Here is a 24,682-nt window from a genome sequence, read left to right on the forward strand (position 1 = left end):
TCCAATCATTGACCGTCAGAGGAAGCTGTTTCAACAGGACAACGCTCCACCACACACAGCTCTTGTCACGGTAGACTACCTCCCTAATGCCAACATCAACGTTTTACCCTGGCCGTCGAGATGTCCAGATCTCAACCCAATCGAACACCTCTGGGGTGAACTCGATCGACGTGTACGTCAACGTCAGAACTCACTGCAGACACTCACACAACAAGCAGAATGGTGCAGAATTCGTGGAATATTGCTAAAAGCGGCGTAAAACAATACTCACTCACTCACTCAAATGTTAGCGACATCGCAATGTTAAGAATTCTATATGATTAATTATTCTAAATTGGGACTAACGTTCTCAAGCCAATGTGTGTCTGGTCACTTACTTATATGAGCAGTGTGTAGAGTGAGTGAGTGAGTGAGTATGGTTTTATGCCGCTTTTAGCAATATTCCAGCAATATCACGGCAGGGGACACCTGAAATGGGCTTTACACATTGTACCCATATCGGGAATCGAACCCGGGTCTTCGACGTGACGAGCGGACGCTTTAAACACTAGGCTACCCGACCGCCACAGCAGTGTGTAGAAATTAAGTGTTTCTAACTGTCAGTATCGGTTGCCAGGGAAACCATTAATTACGCCGTGATTAAACTGAAATTATGTTCCAAGGGGCGTAAAATACATCTCACTCACTGAGTTGTGTGTGTGTGTGTGTGTGTGTGTGTGTGTGTGTGTGTGTGTGTGTGTGTGTGTGTGTGTGTGTGTGTGTGTGTGTGTGTGTGTGTGTGTGTGTGTGTGTGTGTGTGTGTGTGTGTGTGTGTGTGTGTGTGTGTGTGTGTGGTTTTACGTCGCTTTCAGCAATATTTCAGCAAAATCATGACAGCTTCCACGAGATTCTTTCAACAAATTCAATAGCAAAACACGAAAACGTTACAAATCATCTGGGTTTGTTTTTAGAAGAATTTTGCCTAGAATATGTGGAGGGGTTGATGATCTCTTTACTCTGCAGTTCCTGTCTGAACATTGGGGACATACTTCTTTTCATCATTAACACTCCTTTTGTGTCATCCTATGAATAATCCTGATTTGCCACAATACGGTGTAAAACTGTATTCTGACAATGTCTCATATTACTATGCACAGAACAAGTTTTAATCATGTCGAGGCATTCCTGAAGATTATTGTGTGTTACCGATGTGTTAAGTTCCTGTGAAGAGTATTTTGGGGACTTGATAAAATTCACACAATAATCTGAATAGACATATATATATGCAGTCTGTGTATTTCACTATATTAGGAAATAATATCCAAATGTTACCTATTTCGTTATTCGTTATATGGTCCTAACTATTAGAAGAGTTATCCAATAATTTAGATTAGAGTGTATATGTTTACAATAGAGAAGATATGATCCAGTTAGGTGAAACCCAGTTTCTGAAACATCAACACAAAATAACCTTTCTGGCTTCTTTTGAAAGTGAAATGTGTGTGGTATGTTGTACACACTGCTAATTAGGGCTGGGACGGGTAACTCGGGTACCCGGGTTAGTGAAGTGATATTATGCACCCATCCCTTGTGACTTTTCATATGGCTGGATAACGATCTATATCAACTTCAGTGTATGCATGACCAGATTGTTAAATAAGCACGTTTTGACATGGCTATGGTAAAAAAGTCCCAATCGGACATTTTGTTCTTCTCTCTTGAGGCCTACAGTGGGTACCCGGGTACGTCCCTACTGCAAATGCACCTGTTCACCTCTTTATGCAACTCTGGTACAACTGTGAGGCAATTAAACATAACAACATCAACAATGCAACTGTTTTTACTTTGTTTTCTGACGGGTGTATTCGTATGAAAACATCAAGAGTGTGGAAAATGATTTTTAAAAAACTGTTACAGCGTATGTCAGCCCGATTACATATGTTCACTTAATTTCCGGCTTTTATTTGAAACCGGAAATGAAGTTGACAGGAAGTAGGGTTTCACGCGTGCGTACGACGTGGAAAGAAAAACGAATTTACCTTGGGAGAGAATGTTTTGATTGTCTTGGTAAGGATCTGCATTTGACGCTTTGCTTTTTTAGATTGAATGAGTGTAAACAGTGCAGTCGTTATTGATGCATACGGTGATTTGACAAACCTGGCTAAGTGTCATACAAGTTTCTGCGACGGGTCTTATCACGGTCTCGTCTTCCGTTCTTTACCTAGGCCTATTCGTCACTGTCAAGATCCGACACTGTCAGAATTTACACGATTGCCCTAATAATGTTTACACTAATGTTCGGACACTGTTTCATACTGTTTATTTAGTATGTCTAGTTTCTCCTACCGCGCTGTGGCGATTGTTTTTGCAGCATATAGAAAAAAAGATGAGTGTTTGAAAAGCCAACATCCTCTGGATCATGAGGAAATACACATGCGTTGTTAAATTAAATTCAAATATAATTAATATTAGGAGTACTGCACTTTATCTACTCTGACAGTACATATTATCTTCGCTCCCGCCCAGCCCTTGCTATTATGCTATGGCTTAAAAGAAGCCAGTCTAGATTTTTCACAGGTTCTGAATCTCCCATCTCACTGGGGCTCCTTTCCAATCTTGTCAATATAAATGTAGTTGTGTGTTTCTATGAAAATGATATATTTCTGGAGACTAAGTATCAGTCTACACTTTATCTTGTGCACATTTTCAGATTCCAAAAAGCTGAACATGGGTACAGATGAATGAACTCTAGGGTAATTAAATGAGTGCTCTATTCTCACCCTAACACAACTAACCCTAATATGCTTAAGGAACTCAGACGCAGGTCAGATAAGTCAAGTGAGAGCCACATCAAATACAAATTTGCACTAAATGGTTTTGCCTCGGAACTATCCCTTTTGAGTTTTGAATAATAGTATATGTTTTTTTAGTAAGAATATTTCAGAGGAAGAACGACTGACTGCAGAATTGTCAGTTCATTCTTGTGTTCTTTTGGAAGTAATCATCTGATTCACACAGATACTTGTTCACAAGCACATTAGCTGACCATTCACAAATTTGCTAACCTGTTCACAAATTGGATGAGACATGCTAAAATTATCAAATTATTTCTGCAAACGAATGAGTCAATTCTTTTTAAGTAAGTGTCTTTGCATGATCAAGTTGACTATAACCCTTTTTTAGAAGTCAACCTGTTTAAACCCATATTCACCTAATACATGAGTATGCTGACATGCAAGACCATCTAGTGAGTAAATGAAATGTCATCAACAATACTTCACAGGTTTGTATACAATGCGTTCATGTCTAATTTTAGTCAAATAATGAGATGAGACCCACCTATGACTCATGGAAGTCTCATGGAATTTTGTGTGAACCTCCCTTTGCCTGATAAGACATGTTGCAGCAGAAATATTACTGAATTCCGCGTTATATAGAGACATCCCAATTCATCATCAGTATGATTTAGGACTGGCATTCGATATAGATTATTGAGATCAATAATCATTTACTAAATATCGATCAATTATTGATAAATATTGCAGAAATAACTAAAAGAAAATGTGCAAGAAAGGCCTGAAATAAATCAACATATTTCATGGCCAAGACATAGATTATTTTGTGGACATTTAAGATATAGCAAATACAGTTGCTTTCCGTCTTTGACAGTTGACATTATTTACAATAACAATTCTGTTTCGGTAAATCTAAAATTTATTTCATCACCATAGCTTATCTAAGTTATTACTGATGACAACAATTTCAAATCATTAATATTTCTCCCCATCACTTATAATTCCAATTATCAATCTTTTAAGCCAGCCTGTCATAATGTTCAGTTTAACAGATATTTGGCTAAACTGAGTTGGACAAAGTACTCTGAGGCCCAAATGTAACCTACTGAAAAATGTGCCAAGAGGTTGATTCATGCTCAAAGCATTATAAGATTTTGATACACACTACATCTGTGGATGAGCCAATATAACATCCAAATTTTGAACATGTTCAAGTCGTCATCTTTATATTAGTGTGTGTCTCTGTTTCAGATTTTCTGTTCAAAGAAGATGTTCATCTAGGTCAAAGATCTCAGTTCCACGTCAACAAAAGATCAGTGTATCTCAGTAACTCCCATAATACAGGTGTGTTTCAGCAGGATTAGTGTGTAGACATGAAGAAGTCAGCAGGATTAGTGTGTAGACATGAAGGTTTCAGCAGGATTAGTGTTATAGACAGATAGGTGTTGACAGGAATAGTGTGTAGACATGAACATTTTAGCAGGATTAGTGTGTAGACATGAACATGTCAGCAGGGTTAGTGTGTAGACATAGGTGTCAGCAGGATAAGTGTGTAGACATGAAAGTTATCAGGATAAGTGTGTAGACAGGAAGTTGTCAGCAGGATTAGTGTGTAGACAGGAGGGTCTCAGCAGGATTAGTGTGTAGACATGAAAGTTATCAGGATTAGTGTGGAGACATGAAGGTGTCAGCAGGATTAGTGTGTAGACATGAAGGTGTCAGCAGGATTAGTTTGTAGACAGATAGGTGTCAGCAGGATAAGTGTGTAGACATGAAGGTGTCAGCAGGATTAGTGTGTAGACATGAAGGTCTCAGCAGGATTAGTGTGTAGACAGATAGGTGTCAGCAGGATTAGTTTGTAGACAGATAGGCGTCAGCAGGATTAGTGTGTAGACAGATAGGTGTCAGCAGGATTAGTGTGTAGACAGATAGGTGTCAGCGGGATAAGTCACTAGTGTGTAGACAGATAGGTGTCAGCAGGATTAGTTGGTAGACAGATAGGTGTCAGCAGGATTAGTGTGTAGACATGAAGGTGTCAGCATGGTTAGTGTTGTAGACAGATAGGTGTCAGCAGGATTAGTCACTAGTGTGTAGACAGATAGGTGTCAGCAGGATTAGTGTGTAGACAGATAGGTGTCAGCAGGATTAGTCACTAGTGTGTAGACAGATAGGTGTCAGCAGGATTAGTGTGTAGACAGATAGGTGTCAGCAGGATTAGTCACTAGTGTGTAGACTTGAAGGTGTCAGCAGGATTAGTGTGTAGACAAGTAGGTGTCAGCAGGATTAGCAGGGTTAGAGTGTAGACAGGTTGGTGTTTATGATCATGGCTTCATATGGATGATCATAGCTTCATATGGATAATCATGGCTACATATGGACGCTCTTGGCTTCATATGGATGATCATGGCTTCATATGGATGATCATGGCTACATATGGATGATCATGGCTTCATATGGATAATCATGGCTACATATGGATGATCATGGCTACATATGGATGATCATGGCTTCATATGCATGATCATGGCTACATATGGATGACCATGGCTTCATATTGATGATCATGGCTACATATGGATGACCATGGCTACATATGGATGATCATGGCTACATATTGATGATCATTGCTACATATGGATGACCATGGGTACATATGGATGATCATGGCTTCATTTTGATGATCATGGCTTCATTTTGATGATGATGGCTACATATAGATGATCATGGCTTCATATTGATGATCATGGTGATGAATTGTCAGGATGTGTGTGTTACAGTTGACATCATGGGTGCCACAACCAGCAGCCTGGCGGACCTGGCCCAGAATGAGTACCTGATGAGGCTGTCAGGGCGTGACCCCATTGACCCTATGGACCCCTTCTGGAACCAGCTGCTCTCCTTCTCCTTCCTCATCCCTGTCAACAGGTACGCTGCAAGTAGTAACCATCATAACTGAAACATAACATAAGTTCAATTTGAAATTGTTCATTGTATTTTGGAGGGCCTTCCACCACACTGTCAGGTAACTTTTGAAGGAACATTCTAATACTATCTCCTTATCAACTGTTCATACAAGTGGTCACTTAATACTTGATGCTGACAACATATTATTCAACTCTGTTTACATTTATTCTGCATACAGTAGTTAAACATTCGTTTAAGAAGGTTAATGCACAAATGTCGTCTCTTGACAGCTCAGATTCCAAGCTCTTGGAAGATTCAACTGAAAGGATCTGCAGCAACTTTGCCATCAACAACACACACACGGGCAACTTCGGGGCCCTTGTCCACAACTTCTTGGTGCGGGCCGCAGAGTTGAAGGCCTCTGCCCAGTGTGAAGAGTAAGTAGCAGGGGAGACAACTGATGTGAACCCATGATATGTCAGAGGTGAAAAATATCTTAACTGTGAATCAGTAGTTTATTCAATTGTTTAACAAATTCTACAGGAACATTGACATAGAATAGAACCTAAGCAGTCTCCTCAGAGCAGGCAAACAGCCTCTGTTTCGACTGTGTCACTATGACCAAATTGTCCACGTCCGTGACTCCACTTTTTCATTGCCAACCTGCCCTTGTCACGGTATTCACGATTGTCTGTGTTTGTTAATGATAGACATTGTGAGGTAGCTAAAATTCTGACTCTAGGGTTTGCCTAAGACTCCTTAAAAAGAGGATGTTATTGTTTTTTGTTTTTAAAAATTAAAATATGTAATTTCATTATGTAAATGTAAATTTCAAATATGTTTTGAATTCTGAAACACAGTGAGAGTCATCTAAAGCACCTAAGTTCAGTTGCCTTCCACAGTCCCTATCATAGTGGGTATGATGCCAGATTCACTAACTGACATACTGGCCAACAGCGGCATGAAACCCAACCCCCTCACTCTCCGTGGGATGCAGTAAACCCAAACCCCTCACTCTCCGTGGGATGCAGTAAACCCAACCCCCTCACTCCCTGTGGGATGCAGTAAACCCAACCCCCTCACTGTCCGTGGGATGCGGTAAACCCAACCCCCTCACTCCCCGTGGGATGCAGTAAACCCAACCCCCTCGCTCCCCATGGGATGCGGTAAACCCAACCCCCTCACTCTCCGTGGGATGCAGTAAACCCAACCCCCTCACTGTCCGTGGGATGCGGTAAACCCAACCCCCTCGCTCCCCATGGGATGCAGTATAGCAGTGTAATGGCACCAATGAAGTAAGTTCCTTGTGCCGACATCATGTACAGGGCACACTTTAGAATTATGTCTGAACAATGCTTACATGACACACTGTAATTTCCTCCTGGATGTACTGGACATAATCACACAAACATCAGCATATGAAGTAGTATCCTCTTGAGTGGTGGAATCAGGGCCAGATAACTCCTCTTGGTAACCAAGGACAGAGGGTGCCCTGGAGGAGGAAAATGCACATTTTGGGTTCCATGTTATGGGATCCAAGCCCAGAATGAAATAGCAACATTTTAAAACTTATCCTATCTTACACAATGCATTTCTTCTTTTTCTTCGATCTTGGTGTGGAAACATCCTAGAAAAAAGTTTCCCGCTTCAAAAAACACCAATCACCCAAACACATCCCATACATCACCAAATCACCACTGTGATCATTGTTCACACACCACTAAAATCCTGTGCGACACGACCCCAGCGACCTGATCACCTGACATATCCAGCACCCTCATTCTCAATTCTATCGCTATGGTGTTCGGGCGTTATACTCAAACAGAGAAGCAGCTCGTGTTAGAGGAACTTGTGCTTAGACGTCGGTTGAGTCCGGTTCCAGCATCTTCAACCTGTGCTGCTTCCAATCCTCATGAGATGAGGGAAGTGACTTCCACCTTGACGCTGCATAGTATTTCTGGCGTTCTGATTGGTCTTTGCCTCCTACTCCTTTCGGAATCTCAGGTCCAAGGTCATTGCAGCCACACAGCGCAGATGAATAAGCCCAGCGGACTACAAGTCTCAAGTCAAATACTGCAATAATTTTGGATATCCCAGGGTGTATATACTTGTCTGTCGTCAATAGAAGCCACCATCCGGTGCGGCCATTTGTTAAATGGTGTCGCAATCTTCTACCTGTTCACCTCTGTGTTTTGCACATGTGATGTCTCAGTAGTTGATTGAAGACCTGTGTGAAAAACAGGTATCATCATGCGTTTCCTCTTCTCATTCTTACCTTATTCAATCTCTATGTGAGTTTGATTGGTTGCCGAAGTGAAAAAAGAGATGCCCAGCTGGTCCGCCTTCCATCCTTGAGCGTATGTGTGAGGTCTGTCTTGTAGAATCTGCTCGCCGTCAACCATGATCACAGTGGTGATTTGGTGATGTATGGGATGTGTTGGGGTGATTGGTGTTTTTTGAAGCTGGAAACTTTGTTCAAGGATGTTTCCACACCAAGATCGAAGAATAATAAGAAATGTATAGTGTGAGATAGGATCAGTTTATAAATGTACAATACAGTCGGATCCACAAAATAAACCTGGAGATTCAGAGATTGAAAAGGGTATTATCTGTCTCAATATCAAGGAAGGGGCAAACTTTACAAATTGCTGTGTGGATGAACTGAAGCTTTTGGCTCGAGGTGGCAGCCCGTGTTAACATCACAGCTATCAATAGAAACTGTCTATGTTGTTGTTGACATCTTTGATTCCAGCGGTGGCATGAGTAGGACAAGGTAGCCAGGTCTGGGTTTTAAACAACTCACAAATTTGCATCATATATGCACTAATGTATAGAATAGATGCCGACAAAAAATAAATACATTGTACCAAGTTCTTGACAAGAAATATGAAGGCCCTGTAATTGAAATAATTACATCTTACAGTACACTACGTTACCACATTTCATTACTTTACAGTACTCTCATATTTTCTGAGGACCCTTGTAATTAATTATCAGGGGTCCAGGGAGCCCCTGTATTGTATGTCAAGGTAAACCATGCAAATGTCAGCTGGGAAATATTGATATATTTGTTTTTAAAATTCCGTGGTTATTAATTATCTGCATATGTTTGTGTCTACAGCAACATCTTCATTTGGCAAACCTACAATGCACTGTTCATCATCCGAAGCTTCTGCAAGTACTTTGTGGAGCATTTGAGTGAAGAACTTGTGTTACAACAGTTTGACTGCAAGCCCCCCGGGGAGAACGGTGAGTTCAGTGAACACCTTGCTCCCATGTAACATACAACAGTTTGACTGCAAGCCCCCGGGGAGAACGGTGAGTTCAGGGTACACCTTGCTCCCATGTAACATACAACAGTTTGACTGCAAGCCCCCCGGGGAGAACAGTGAGTTCAGGGTACACCTTGCTCCCATGTAACATACAACAGTTTGACTGCAAGCCCCCCGGGGAGAACGATGAGTTCAGGGTACACCTTGCTCCCATGTAACATACAACAGTTTGACTGCAAGCCCCCCGGGGAGAATGGTGAGTTCAGGGTACACCTTCCTCCCATGTAACATACAACAGTTTGACTGCAAGCCCCCCGGGGAGAATGGTGAGTTCAGGGTACACCTTGCTCCCATGTAACATACAACAGTTTGACTGCAAGCCCCCCGGGGAGAACGGTGAGTTCAGGGTACACCTTGCTCCCATGTAACATACAACAGTTTGACTGCAAGCCCCCGGGGAGAACAGTGAGTTCAGGGTACACCTTGCTCCCATGTAACATACAACAGTTTGACTGCAAGCCCCCCGGGGAGAATGGTGAGTTCAGGGTACACCTTGCTCCCATGTAACATACAACAGTTTGACTGCAAGCCCTCGGGGAGAATGGTGAGTTCAGTGTACACCTTGCTCCCATGTAACATACAACAGTTTGACTGCAAGCCCCCCGGGGAGAACGGTGAGTTCAGGGTACACCTTGCTCCCATGTAACATACAACAGTTTGACTGCAAGCCCCCCGGGGAGAATGGTGAGTTCAGGGTACACCTTGCTCCCATGTAACATACAACAGTTTGACTGCAAGCCCCCGGGGAGAACAGTGAGTTCAGTGTACACCTTGCTCCCATGTAACATACAACAGTTTGACTGCAAGCCCCCGGGGAGAACAGTGAGTTCAGGGTACACCTTGCTCCCATGTAACATACAACAGTTTGACTGCAAGCCCCCGGGGAGAACAGTGAGTTCAGTGTACACCTTGCTCCCATGTAACATACAACAGTTTGACTGCAAGCCCCCCGGGGAGAACAGTGAGTTCAGTGTACACCTTGCTCCCATGTAACATACAACAGTTTGACTGCAAGCCCCCCGGGGAGAACGGTGAGTTCAGGGTACACCTTGCTCCCATGTAACATACAACAGTTTGACTGCAAGCCCCCCGGGGAGAACGGTGAGTTCAGGGTACACCTTGCTCCCATGTAACATACAACAGTTTGACTGCAAGCCCCCCGGGGAGAACGGTGAGTTCAGGGTACACCTTGCTCCCATGTAACATACAACAGTTTGACTGCAAGCCCCCCGGGGAGAACGGTGAGTTCAGGGTACACCTTGCTCCCATGTAACATACAACAGTTTGACTGCAAGCCCCCCGGGGAGAACGATGAGTTCAGGGTACACCTTGCTCCCATGTAACATACAACAGTTTGACTGCAAGCCCCCCGGGGAGAACGATGAGTTCAGGGTACACCTTGCTCCCATGTAACATACAACAGTTTGACTGCAAGCCCCCCGGGGAGAACGGTGAGTTCAGGGTACACCTTGCTCCCATGTAACATACAACAGTTTGACTGCAAGCCCCCCGGGGAGAACGATGAGTTCAGGGTACACCTTGCTCCCATGTAACATACAACAGTTTGACTGCAAGCCCCCGGGGAGAATGGTGAGTTCAGGGTACACCTTGCTCCCATGTAACATACAACAGTTTGACTGCAAGCCTCTCCGGGGAGAATGGTGAGTTCAGGGTACACCTTGCTCCCATGTAACATACAACAGTTTGACTGCAAGCCCTCGGGGAGAACGGTGAGTTCAGTGAACACCTTGCTCCCATGTAACATACAACAGTTTGACTGCAAGCCCCCCGGGGAGAATGGTGAGTTCAGGGTACACCTTCCTCCCATGTAACATACAACAGTTTGACTGCAAGCCCCCCGGGGAGAATGGTGAGTTCAGGGTACACCTTGCTCCCATGTAACATACAACAGTTTGACTGCAAGCCTCTCCGGGGAGAATGGTGAGTTCAGGGTACACTTTGCTCCCATGTAACATACAACAGTTTGACTGCAAGCCCTCGGGGAGAACGATGAGTTCAGGGTACACCTTGCTCCCATGTAACATACAACAGTTTGACTGCAAGCCCTCGGGGAGAACGGTGAGTTCAGGGTACACCTTGCTCCCATGTAACATACAACAGTTTGACTGCAAGCCCCCCGGGGAGAACGATGAGTTCAGGGTACACCTTGCTCCCATGTAACATACAACAGTTTGACTGCAAGCCCCCCGGGGAGAACGGTGAGTTCAGGGTACACCTTGCTCCCATGTAACATACAACAGTTTGACTGCAAGCCCCCCGGGGAGAACGGTGAGTTCAGTGAACACCTTGCTCCCATGTAACATACAACAGTTTGACTGCAAGCCCCCCGGGGAGAATGGTGAGTTCAGGGTACACCTTGCTCCCATGTAACATACAACAGTTTGACTGCAAGCCCCCCGGGGAGAATGGTGAGTTCAGGGTACACCTTGCTCCCATGTAACATACAACAGTTTGACTGCAAGCCTCTCCGGGGAGAATGGTGAGTTCAGGGTACACTTTGCTCCCATGTAACATACAACAGTTTGACTGCAAGCCCCCCGGGGAGAATGGTGAGTTCAGGGTACACCTTGCTCCCATGTAACATACAACAGTTTGACTGCAAGCCCTCGGGGAGAACGGTGAGTTCAGGGTACACTTTGCTCCCATGTAACATACAACAGTTTGACTGCAAGCCCCCCGGGGAGAACGGTGAGTTCAGGGTACACCTTGCTCCCATGTAACATACAACAGTTTGACTGCAAGCCCCCGGGGAGAACGGTGAGTTCAGGGTACACCTTGCTCCCATGTAACATACAACAGTTTGACTGCAAGCCCCCCGGGGAGAACGGTGAGTTCAGGGTACACCTTGCTCCCATGTAACATACAACAGTTTGACTGCAAGCCCCCCGGGGAGAACGGTGAGTTCAGGGTACACCTTGCTCCCATGTAACATACAACAGTTTGACTGCAAGCCCCCCGGGGAGAACGGTGAGTTCAGGGTACACCTTGCTCCCATGTAACATACAACAGTTTGTCCTGTGGAAACTAGTGATCTTTAACAATGTTTAATAACAGTTGATTGCCTTGATTTACAATAAAATGTCAGCTGTATTGAAGTGTTTGAAGTCTAGCTGTATGAAAGGGTAAAAGTTAACTTTGCTATTTATTTGTCTATAAAACCCTTACAGAAGTTACAATGCCTTCAATATCCACACCTACCCCAACATTAATCTTCTGTTTCTTTGCAGGTGTACTCTTTTCATTTTCAAAATGGGTAATGATTGAAATCTTGGTTTTGAGAAAATGCGAGATGCAGATCTATTGAAATAACTGCCCCAATAAATATGCAGACATGCGATACGGAAGTCAGGAGATGGTCCTGCTTGATTTATAGTTTTGTATCAACAATTTTGGAGGATGACAAAATAAACTTGTTTCCATCCTGTAGTTGACAGCAACCTTGAAGGAGACATCGATGAAGTGGATCCAACAATTGGGGAACTGGCTGAGAAACTGATGTCATCTCTGGTGGAGCTGTTGGTGGACGTCCCTGTCTTGTAAGTATATCACTGTTGGTGGACGTCCCTGTCTTGTAAGTATATCACTGTTGGTGGACGTCCCTGTCTTGTAAGTATATCACTGTTGGTGGACGTCCCTTTCTTGTGAGTACATCACTGTTGGTGGACGTCCCTGTCTTGTAAGTACATCACTGTTGGTGGACGTCCCTGTCTTGTTAGTACATCACTGTTGGTGGACGTCCCTGTCTTGTAAGTACATCACTGTTGGTGGAAGTCCCTGTCTTGTAAGTATATCACAGTTGGTGGACGTCCCTGTCTTGTAAGTATATCACTGTTGGTGGACGTCCCTGTCTTGTAAGTACATCACTGTTGGTGGACATCCCTGTCTTGTGAGTACATCACTGTTGGTGGACGTCCCTGTCTTGTAAGTATATCACTGTTGGTGGACGTCCACTGTCTTGTAAGTACATCACTGTTGGTGGACGTCCATGTCTTGTAAGTACATCACTGTTGGTGGACATCCCTGTCTTGTGAGTACATCACTGTTGGTGGACATCCCTGTCTTGTAAGTACATCACTGTTGGTGGACGTCCCTGTCTTGTAAGTACATCACTGTTGGTAGACGTCCCTGTCTTGTAAGTACATCACTGTTGGTGGACGTCCCTGTCTTGTGAGTACAGCACTGTTGGTGGACATCCCTGTCTTGTAAGTACATCACTGTTGGTGGACATCCCTGTCTTGTAAGTACATCACTGTTGGTGGACGTCCATGTCTTGTAAGTACATCACTGTTGGTGGACGTCCCCGTCTTGTAAGTATATCACTGTTGGTGGACATCCCTGTCTTGTAAGTACATCACTGTTGGTGGATGTCCTTGTCTTGTAAGTACATCACTGTTGGTGGACATCCCTGTCTTGTAAGTACATCACTGTTGGTGGACGTCCATGTCTTGTAAGTATATCACTGTTGGTGGACATCCCTGTCTTGTGAGTACATCACTGTTGGTGGACGTCCCTGTCTTGTGAGTACATCACTGTTGGTGGACGTCCATGTCTTGTAAGTATATCACTGTTGGTTGACGCCCCTGTCTTGTAATACATCACTGTTGGTGGACGTCCATGTCTTGTAAGTACATCACTGTTGGTGGACGCCCCTGTCTTGTAAGTATATCACTGTTGGTGGACATCCATGTCTTGTGAGTACATCACTGTTGGTGGACATCCCTGTCTTGTGAGTACATCACTGTTGATGGACATCCCTGTCTTGTGAGTACATCACTGTTGGTGGAAGTCCCTGTCTTGTAAGTATATCACAGTTGGTGGACGTCCCTGTCTTGTAAGTATATCACTGTTGGTGGACGTCCCTGTCTTGTAAGTACATCACTGTTGGTGGACATCCCTGTCTTGTAAGTATATCACAGTTGGTGGACGTCCCTGTCTTGTAAGTATATCACTGTTGGTGGACGTCCCTGTCTTGTAAGTATATCACTGTTGGTGGACGTCCCTGTCTTGTAAGTATATCACTGTTGGTGGACATCCCTGTCTTGTGAGTACATCACTGTTGGTGGACGCCCCTGTCTTGTAAGTATATCACTGTTGGTGGACGTCCATGTCTTGTAAGTACATCACTGTTGGTGGACATCCCTGTCTTGTGAGTACATCACTGTTGGTGGACATCCCTGTCTTGTAAGTACATCACTGTTGGTGGACGTCCCTGTCTTGTAAGTACATCACTGTTGGTAGACGTCCCTGTCTTGTAAGTACATCACTGTTGGTGGACGTCCCTGTCTTGTGAGTACAGCACTGTTGGTGGACATCCCTGTCTTGTAAGTACATCACTGTTGGTGGACATCCCTGTCTTGTAAGTACATCACTGTTGGTGGACATCCCTGTCTTGTAAGTACATCACTGTTGGTGGACGTCCCTGTCTTGTGAGTACAGCACTGTTGGTGGACATCCCTGTCTTGTAAGTACATCACTGTTGGTGGACATCCCTGTCTTGTAAGTACATCACTGTTGGTGGACGTCCCTGTCTTGTAAGTACATCACTGTTGGTGGACGTCCATGTCTTGTAAGTATATCACTGTTGGTGGACGTCCACTGTCTTGTAAGTACATCACTGTTGGTGGACGTCCATGTCTTGTAAGTACATCACTGTTGGTGGACATCCCTGTCTTGTGAGTACATCACTGTTGGTGGACATCCCTGTCTTGTAAGTACATCACTGTTGGTGGACGTCCCTGTCTTGTAAGTACATCACTGTTGGTAGACGTCCCTGTCTTGTAAGTACATCACTGTTGGTGGACGTCCCTGTCTTGTGAGTACAGCACTGTTGGTGGACATCCCTGTCTTGTAAGTACATCACTGTTGGTGGACATCCCTGTCTTGTAAGTACATCACTGTTGGTGGACGTCCATGTCTTGTAAGTACATCACTGTTGGTGGACGTCCCCGTCTTGTAAGTATATCACTGTTGGTGGACATCCCTGTCTTGTAAGTACATCACTGTTGGTGGATGTCCTTGTCTTGTAAGTACATCACTGTTGGTGGACATCCCTGTCTTGTAAGTACATCACTGTTGGTGGACGTCCATGTCTTGTAAGTATATCACTGTTGGTGGACATCCCTGTCTTGTGAGTACATCACTGTTGGTGGACGTCCCTGTCTTGTGAGTACATCACTGTTGGTGGACGTCCATGTCTTGTAAGTATATCACTGTTGGTTGACGCCCCTGTCTTGTAATACATCACTGTTGGTGGACGTCCATGTCTTGTAAGTACATCACTGTTGGTGGACGCCCCTGTCTTGTAAGTATATCACTGTTGGTGGACATCCATGTCTTGTGAGTACATCACTGTTGGTGGACATCCCTGTCTTGTGAGTACATCACTGTTGATGGACATCCCTGTCTTGTGAGTACATCACTGTTGGTGGACGTCCCCGTCTTGTAAGTATATCACTGTTGGTGGACATCCCTGTCTTGTAAGTACATCACTGTTGGTGGATGTCCTTGTCTTGTAAGTACATCACTGTTGGTGGACATCCCTGTCTTGTAAGTACAGCACTGTTGGTGGACATCCATGTCTTGTGAGTACATCACTGTTGGTGGACATCCCTGTCTTGTGAGTACATCACTGTTGATGGACGTCCCCGTCTTGTAAGTATATCACTGTTGGTGGACATCCCTGTCTTGTAAGTACATCACTGTTGGTGGATGTCCTCGTCTTGTAAGTACATCACTGTTGGTGGACATCCCTGTCTTGTAAGTACATCACTGTTGGTGGACGTCCATGTCTTGTAAGTACATCACTGTTGGTGGACATCCCTGTCTTGTGAGTACATCACTGTTGGTGGACGTCCCTGTCTTGTGAGTACATCACTGTTGGTGGACGTCCATGTCTTGTAAGTATATCACTGTTGGTGGACGCCCCTGTCTTGTAATACATCACTGTTGGTGGACGTCCATGTCTTGTAAGTATATCACTGTTGGTGGACATCCATGTCTTGTGAGTACATCACTGTTGGTGGACATCCCTGTCTTGTGAGTACATCACTGTTGATGGACATCCCTGTCTTGTGAGCACATCACTGTTGGTCGATGTCCCTGTCTTGTAAGTACATCACTGTTGGTGGACATCCCTGTCTTGTAAGTTCATCATGGTCCCTGGGCGTCCCTGTCTTGTTAATACATCACTGTTGATGTGTAAGATAATTGATCATTGTCCACAAAATGACAAAATGAATTGTCTGGTCCCGATGGATTGTTTACAGACTGCCATGATGTGTCTTATATTGCTGACAGTAACTGTAGTGTAAACCGTTGTTTGTCATACACATGATAGGAATGTTAACTTTCCAGACCTATGTGTTACAATTGTATGTTTCAGGAACTTCACATACGCGTTGCACCTTGAGACACTGAACACGCTCCTGACACTGCTGTCAATACAGATGTTCCATGCCCAGCCGGCCAGCAAGTTCACTCTGTACAGGTTCATCATGCAGGGCAGATGGTGAGTTACCTCATCGTGGGTGTTACTCCCAGATTCCTCGGTATTCATCCTTGGTCTCCACACATCATGTAGGGCAGGTGGTGAGTTACCTCATCCTGGGTGTTACTCCCAGATTCCTCGGTATTCATTCTTGGTCTCCACACATCATGTAGGGCAGGTGGTGAGTTACCTCATCCTGGGTGTTACTCCCAGATTCCTCGGTATTCATCCTTGGTCTCCACACATCATGTAGGGCAGGTGGTGAGTTACCTCATCCTGGGTGTCCCTCCCAGATTCCTCGGTATTCATCCTTGGTCTCCACACATCATGTAGGGCAGGTGGTGAGTTACCTCATCGTGGGTGTTACTCCCAGATTCCTCGGTATTCATTCTTGGTCTCCACACATCATGTAGGGCAGGTGGTGAGTTACCTCATCCTGGGTGTCCCTCCCAGATTCCTCGGTATTCATCCTTGGTCTCCACACATCATGTAGGGCAGGTGGTGAGTTACCTCATCCTGAGTGTTACTCCCAGATTCCTCGGTATTCATCCTTGGTCTCCACACATCATGTAGGGCAGGTGGTGAGTTACCTCATCCTGAGTGTTACTCCCAGATTCCTCGGTATTCACTCTTGGTCTCCACACATCATGTAGGGCAGGTGGTGAGTTACCTCATCCTGGGTGTCCCTCCCAGATTCCTCGGTATTCATCCTTGGTCTCCACACATCATGTAGGGCAGGTGGTGAGTTACCTCATCCTGGGTGTTACTCCCAGATTCCCCGGTATTCATCCTTGGTCTCCACACATCATGTAGGGCAGGTGGTGAGTTACCTCATCCTGGGTGTTACTCCCAGATTCCTCGGTATTCATCCTTGGTCTCCACACATCATGCAGGGCAGGTGGTGAGTTACCTCATCGTGGGTGTTACTCCTAGATCCTTGGTCTTCACTTGGTAAATTACCTGATTCCTGCAGACCTCCCTCCCATCAGAACTGAAAACTGCCAAATCTTACGCACTATCCCCCAAATAATGGAGTTACTTGTTGTGTTTCAGTGCGATCCATGCGCCTGTGGTGATCAAGGCTCTGCTGTGGAACTACATCAACCAGGAGAAGTGTCCGTCCGAACTCTACAAGAGTAGCGCCGATGGATCCAATACCTTCTACAACGTCACTGCTGCAGTCGCTTGTGAGTAATGACATAGACAACTTGTACCATTCATGGTGAACAACTACATTCAACTTCTTGAATGACTGTACACTAAGGATATGTTTTTGAAATGGAAAATATGTAAGAATAAATCTGTGAACAATAAATGTGTCAAGAATTCCACTTTAGCATTTAGGAAGGTTTGAGCATATGTGGCCCAAAATGGACAATTTAACCCGAGTTCTCCAACACCTACTAGACACCTCCCTCATAGCTCCCTTATCAAGTCCATGGTAACTCTCTCCCTGCCAGTAAATGTTACATCATCTATTGTGTTACTAGGACGCAATTGTGTCCGGTCTCCTGACAACAGTGTTTGTGTTCCAGCCAGTCTGTGGTCCGTGGTGACGCTCGGCATGGGAAGCAGCCCAAAGAAAAAGGAGGAGGAGTTCTCAGAGACGTTGTTAGCCAATCAGAGCCTTTTGTTCCTACTGGTGCTAGCCAATCACTGCACCAGTGACTCCGGCTTGAACAACCCCTACAGAGAGGCATTGTTTGCCTTCACAGACTCACAGGGTACGTGAATGAAATGGTGAAATGGATACTTCAGTAATTATGTTGATCAAGTTTTTTTTTTGGTCAATATTTATAAAAAATATTATGATTTATTTGTTTGTTTCCCTCATTCTGCCGACCAGACTGGTTGAGCTGCCATAAGGCATATGACGTCATGTCATTTATTTTTCTGTTATTTGTTACATTTGACCAGTTACTAAATGGCATTGTGTGTTCTTACAAACGTAGTGGTGACATTTCTAGTGTGGTATTATGGACGTTATGTTTCCTACTTGGGATGTTGTATGGCTTGTGTTGACCTGTCCTATCCCTGAGTCCTGTGTTGGACTCCCCCACATGAAGTCCAGCTCTACTGCTGTATTCGTGGAACGGCCTACCACCTGTTTGAGTACTCTTCCAGAAGAGTGTAGTTAGTGCTGTCTACTTGCAGATACCTCAGCCATGAACCCTGTGATAGCCGGCCCCACATTCAAGATGGACTTGAGTCGTCTGTACTCCACGCTGTGCTCCACCCTGAGAGACGACCAGACCACACTGTTGCTGTACCTTCTCATACACCAGAATACATCCATGAAGGCGTTCATCCTGTCCCGAACCAACATAGACCAGCTGGTCAGTACCATACGGGATACGCCACAACACCCACTTCATGCATGCAATACATTATCTAACGTATGAACATGCAGATCTGTCATGTTCCCAATGGGTACAAGTGATGCTATTGTGTCATTTTACAGGTGCTGTCCCTGTTATGTTATGTTATATTACAGGTGATGACACTGTTATGTTACAGGTGATGACACTGTTGTCATGTTACAGGTGATGACACTGTTGTCATGTTACAGGTGATGACACTGTTATGTTACAGGTGATGACACTGTTGTTATGTTGCACGTGATGACACTGTTATGTTACAGGTGATGACACTGTTATGTTACAGGTGATGACACTGTTGTTATGTTGCACACGATGACACTGTTGTTATGTTACAGGTGATGACACTTGTCATGTTACAGGTGATGACACTGTTGTCATGTTACAGGTGATGACTGTTGTCATGTTACAGGTGATGACACTGTTATGTTACAGGTGATGACACTGTTGTGATATTACAGGTGATGACACTGTTATGTTTCAGGTGATGACACTGTTGTGATGATACAGGTGATGACACTGTTATGTTACAGGTGATGACACTGTTGTCATGTTTCAGGTGATGACTGTTGTGATGTTACAGGTGATGACACTGCTATGTTGCAGGTGATGACACTGTTGTTATGTTACAGGTGATGACACTGTTATGTTACAGGTGATGCCTCTACTTCACATCCTGTACCAGGCCCAGGAGCGCAACTCCCACCACATCTACATGGCTCTCATTATACTGCTTGTACTCAGTGAAGACGAAGTTTTCAACAAAGCTGTTCATGAAATTGTGAGTTACCTGCTTGGCTTACAGCAGATTTATTTAAGGTTTCTCCAGAGTTCCTACGGAATTTGAATAAAAAACAAAACTATGAATTCGGGTGAAAAACAATCAGATTTTTAGAATATGATATAATTCTTAAAGTGCAAGTATCATGAAATAATTGTTTTCCTGACAATTTCACCTGTCATTTTTTATCATCTCTTTAATGTTAATTTCGTTTATCATGTTCATCAAATTTAATTTTAATCAAGCATTTGTGATTAAGTATAAAATCTGTAAATTGTGATATATGTTGAGTTAACTTGCCACGAAATGGGTGCAACCGGCTATGACTGCAAAAGGAGGGCAGGCTTGTCCTCCAACAGAGACCATATATGTACAGAAAGTCTCAGCTTCCTCTGTATTTGTGTTTCTGTCTTGGACTTGATAGACAGGACTAAAGTGCATATCAACCTTATTTCACGCCTATGTTTTGAATACAATATTTGCCTTAACGAAGTTACGATTCTACGAAAACTCAAATGTAGGATGGAATTTGGTGCATGTCGTACTTAGGCATTAAAGTAGTAAGGTTTTGAGCAAATTTCCTTGGAAGGTCAAGGTCACCGAAATGGTCAGCCGTGACTACTTCTTAGTGTACTGAACCAACCCCCAGCGTTGATACAGCAAATTTGTGAGAGGCTATAGGCACACTGCTATATTTTCAGAATCTGAAGAATATCCTGTGGTTCAAGGAACGGCCGCTGACCGAGATCTCACTAGGAGGGCTTCTCATCCTGGTTGTCATACGGACAGTCCAGTTCAACATGACACGCATGAGGGTGAGTATGTGAACACCTCTCACCTACTACCTGGCTGCCTTAGGGTGTTTCCAGACCTGCACAGTAATCACTGGTGGAGATTCCAGTCAATCATGCAAAATAACATACTGGAGAATAAGCTGGCACATGGGAGATAATCAGGTCATGCAGGTTTCTATTGCCTCCCTTTGACTGCTAGACACAGAACCGTACTATTTTCCAGCAGACAGTGTTAATACACTTTTGAATTTTTATACACCTGCTAACAGTGTCATGAAGAGCTTTCTGTCACAAGCACTGTTTGACCAAATTGGAAGTCAAAATTTAAGCGCTGCAACTGATTGGTTTATTTTAGTGAATATCTATTGAAGTTTTGCGGAGGATATTATCACATAGAAACGGGTCCGATCTGTCACATTCCGTTTCTAGAGCATATCTCATAAACAATTCAATATTTCGTGATGAAACTTTGAAGCACATCAGATCTGATACAACCCTGGTTGGAGCCTGGTTTCAAACAGGTCCTCAGCAACCTGTGCTGGTTTTGAGAGGGGACTCAATGGATCAGGCAGTCCAACTTAATTGGGGTGTGACGTCGTATCCTGACAGAGTGGGACGTTGATCATAAGGGAACCAAACAAACATACCTCATGTTTAATTGTCTTGCTATTTTGTTATATAACTGTTTTTAGAGTGTTGAGTGTTGTTATGTAACATCTCTGTCAAAACCAAAGCTCTGTCTCCTGAGTAGTACCATGGACACTTCCCACTTGGAAGGTAGAGAGGACATTGAAGAACAGAGGGAATCCCTGGATTTAGTACTCAATCTTTATGGCAATTGTACTCACATGTTTTAGTATTGCCATTTTTGGTCTAATCACTGATAATGAGATATATGATGTACCTTTTGGAGATTCTATGCACATATTTAAGAAGTCAAAATGAAAAGATAACTTGGTTGTATTTGTTAGTGAAAACTGTAAGTTTAGGGCCGAGTGGTAGCTGTGGTTAAAGCTGCACCGTTGATGTCTACCTGCTCCATGTTGTGTGTCTGTCTGTCTCTCCAGGACAAGTACCTGCACACTAATTGCCTGGCAGCCCTGGCCAACATGTCCTCCCAGTTTGCCAACCTGCACCAGTTTGTCGCACAGAAGATTGTCAGGTATGTTCTCTTAATATGCTTCTGTGAGGATTCTGGGGGGATTCTGGGTGAGCATAGATCCCCAGCAATCTGTTTGGTTGTCATGTGAGACAACTGAATGGAACGTGTGGTTATGCTCAGTTTATCATATACTTCCGAAGTTGAGAAAAGTGATACTTTTATTACAGTGAACATAATGCTTGATATTTCACTGCAGTGAACGTAACTTTGACGGAACTATTCTTATACAAGAGTTACCTCCCCTCAAATTGCCTCCCTTCTGTTGTGTCTATCCCGTACACATGTTGATGTCCTTTTTACATTAGTTCCGCATTGACAAGGCAAAATAATGACAGATGGTCATTTATGAAGTTAAAATCGCTTCTTGATTTTTTTTATTCATTCCGAAATGTTTCTATAACAACTGTTAATTTCTCATTTGACCCATCAATCGAGACTGTTAGTTTTGCAGAGCACCATTTTTGTTACTTGATCATCGTGTATTCCTTCGGTTCCCACAGCATCTCGTAGCTTTCAAGAGTATTATTTTTTAGTTGATTTTGTACATAATCCTATCCAAATGAATTTCCATGACCCTAAATATTTTTTTAGACTTTTGCAAACTCAGAAATACTTTTGAAGGGGTGGTGAAATGTTCATTTGTGTTAGTAAGTGAGAATTTACAGGTTTTACATTTGTAATGAAAAAAAAATAATTCTGGTAGAAAGCGACACAAAAAGTATATAATAAATAGGATATTCCAAATGTCGAGAGAAACATCTTCCATGACTTGGATTGTACCATGACTGCATGGGACTTTGCTCACAGGATTATCTGGTCCAGACTGATTATTTACAGGCTGCCATCATATGGTGGGTATATTGCTGAATGTGGCATATCAACAACACGACTTTTTAATGTCAATCACTGGATTGTCTAGTCCAAACTCTATTATTTACAGACCACCGTCATATAGCTGGAATATTGCTGAGTGCGGCGTAAAAATACAAACCAACCAACCAACCAATCCCCCCAGCATATAATGCCTCCGTAATCATTTCGTTTCTTGAGCACAACTCGAAAGCCATTGTGATCGGGTGTCATGAAGTGTGTTGTGTTGCAGCCTGTTTGCCCAGCTGTGTAAGAAGCACAGTCGCCTGGTGGAGCAGATCAGACAGGTGGGGGCTGGGGAGGTCGAGCAGGGTGACGATGAAGACTCAGAACAGGTCTTTGTGAGTACTTCAACCTCTAGGCATGACACCTGTAAACACAAGCTCATGCTGCCATATGGGTAGGGTAATACCATAGCTAGTCATGCAGGTTGTTGCTTTTCAGAAATACTTTGTAAGAAATTTGAATTTATAATCTTGTGATTGTTAACTTAACCATAATTTGACTCAGTTGCGACATTATTGTCAATTGGTATTCACATTGAAATTGATTTTTATCAATGTTTATTCAGCTAACATTATGTTAATGTGCTATTCACTCAAACATTTTGATTTTGATCTGCTGCTTGATGTGTTGATACTTATCAAATTATTCCAATATCATGCAGCCAAGACTGTTGGACATTGTTTTATTTGAGCAGGACTCGATTGACCATTACTTTTAGACTTGTTTATCTTGACCTATTGACTTGACCATTACTGACCTGGTGACCTTGACCCATACTAACCTGGTGACCTATACTGACCTTGTGACTTCTATGTTGCAGATGCAGGACATGACAGCCCTGCAGGAAGTAATCCGGATGGTGTTGGAGATCCTCAACTCCTGCCTCACAACCTCACTCCACCACAACCCCAACCTCATCTACACCCTCCTCTACAACCGCAACCTGTTCGACCAGTTCCACACCCACCCAATCTTCCAGGACATCATCCAGAACATTGACACAGTCAGTACAGTGTATTCATACATGAAATTCATCAGGAACATTGACACAGTCAGTACAGTGTATTTAACTGAAGGCTGAAGTGTGACCTGAAACAGCCGAAAGGCTGCCTACTGTATACAGACTCCTGTGGTCTAGCTGTAGGCTGCCTACTGTATACAGACTGATATAGCTGTAATTGCTGCCTACTGTATACAGACTGTGATCTAGCTGTAATGGCTGCCTACTGTGTACAGACTGTGGTCTAGCTATAGGCTGCCTACTGTATACAGACTGTGTGATCTAGCTGTAATGGCTGCCTGCTGTATACAGACTGTGTGATCAAGCTGTAGACTGCCTACTGTATACAGACTGTGTGATCTAGCTGTAAGCTGCCTACTGTATACAGACTGTGTGATCTAGCTGTAAGCTGCCTACTGTATACAGACTGTGTGATCTAGCTGTAGACTGCCTACTGTATACAGACTGTGATCTAGCTGTAGACTGCCTACTGTATACAGACTGTGTGATGCAGCTGTAAGCTGCCTATTGTATACACACTGTGATCTAGCTGTAGACTGCCTACTGTATACAGACTGTGTGATCTAGCTGTAGACTGCCTACTGTATACATACTGTGTGATCTAGCTGTAAGCTGCCTATTGTATACAGACTTTGTGATCTACCTGTAGGCTGCCTACTGTATACAGACTGTGATCTAGCTGTAGACTGCCTACTGTATACAGACTGTGTGATCTAGCTGTAAGCTGCCTATTGTATACAGACTTTGTGGTCTAGCTATAGGCTGCCTACTGTATACAGACTGTGATCTAGCTGTAATGGCTTCCTATTGTATACAGACTGTGTGATCTAGCTATAGGCTGCCTTCTGTATACAGACTGTGATCTAGCTGTAGGCGGCCTACTGTATTCAGACTGTGTGATCTAGCTGTAGGCGGCCTACTGTATACACACTGTGTGATCTAGCTAAAGGCTGCCTACTGTATACAGACTGTGTGATCTAGCTGTAGACTGCCTACTGTATTCAGACTGTGTGATCTAGCTGTAAGCTGCCTATTGTATACAGACTTTGTGATCTACCTGTAGGCTGCCTACTGTATACAGACTGTGTGATCTAGCTGTAAGCTGCCTATTGTATACAGACTTTGTGATCTACCTGTAGGCTGCCTATTGTAT

General features: G+C 43.8%; 1 protein-coding gene across 2 annotated transcripts in view; it reads left to right on the forward strand.

Moving 5' to 3' along the window:
• Positions 1-1,991: 1,991 nt before the first annotated feature.
• Positions 1,992-24,682, forward strand: part of LOC139461042 (dymeclin-like) — a 28,985-nt gene continuing 6,294 nt past the window's right edge. The window contains exons 1-16 of one of the 2 annotated variants that reach the window (XM_071242547.1): positions 1,992-2,046; positions 2,690-2,732; positions 4,026-4,118; positions 5,552-5,699; positions 5,969-6,115; positions 8,800-8,927; positions 12,459-12,567; positions 16,413-16,538; positions 17,571-17,704; positions 18,053-18,241; positions 18,672-18,853; positions 19,551-19,676; positions 20,378-20,491; positions 21,538-21,632; positions 22,735-22,843; positions 23,329-23,511. In XM_071242547.1, the coding sequence (XP_071098648.1) occupies positions 5,560-5,699; positions 5,969-6,115; positions 8,800-8,927; positions 12,459-12,567; positions 16,413-16,538; positions 17,571-17,704; positions 18,053-18,241; positions 18,672-18,853; positions 19,551-19,676; positions 20,378-20,491; positions 21,538-21,632; positions 22,735-22,843; positions 23,329-23,511 (1,782 nt within the window). In that variant the 5' untranslated portion in view covers positions 1,992-2,046; positions 2,690-2,732; positions 4,026-4,118; positions 5,552-5,559. The remainder of the gene's footprint in view (positions 2,047-2,689; positions 2,733-4,025; positions 4,119-5,551; positions 5,700-5,968; positions 6,116-8,799; positions 8,928-12,458; positions 12,568-16,412; positions 16,539-17,570; positions 17,705-18,052; positions 18,242-18,671; positions 18,854-19,550; positions 19,677-20,377; positions 20,492-21,537; positions 21,633-22,734; positions 22,844-23,328; positions 23,512-24,682) is intronic. The other variant, XM_071242546.1, reaches the window with a different exon arrangement.

This window comes from Haliotis cracherodii, unplaced genomic scaffold (genome assembly GCF_022045235.1).
Source record: "Haliotis cracherodii isolate W230 unplaced genomic scaffold, xgHalCrac1.p SCAF_14, whole genome shotgun sequence".
Taxonomy (NCBI): domain Eukaryota; kingdom Metazoa; phylum Mollusca; class Gastropoda; order Lepetellida; family Haliotidae; genus Haliotis; species Haliotis cracherodii.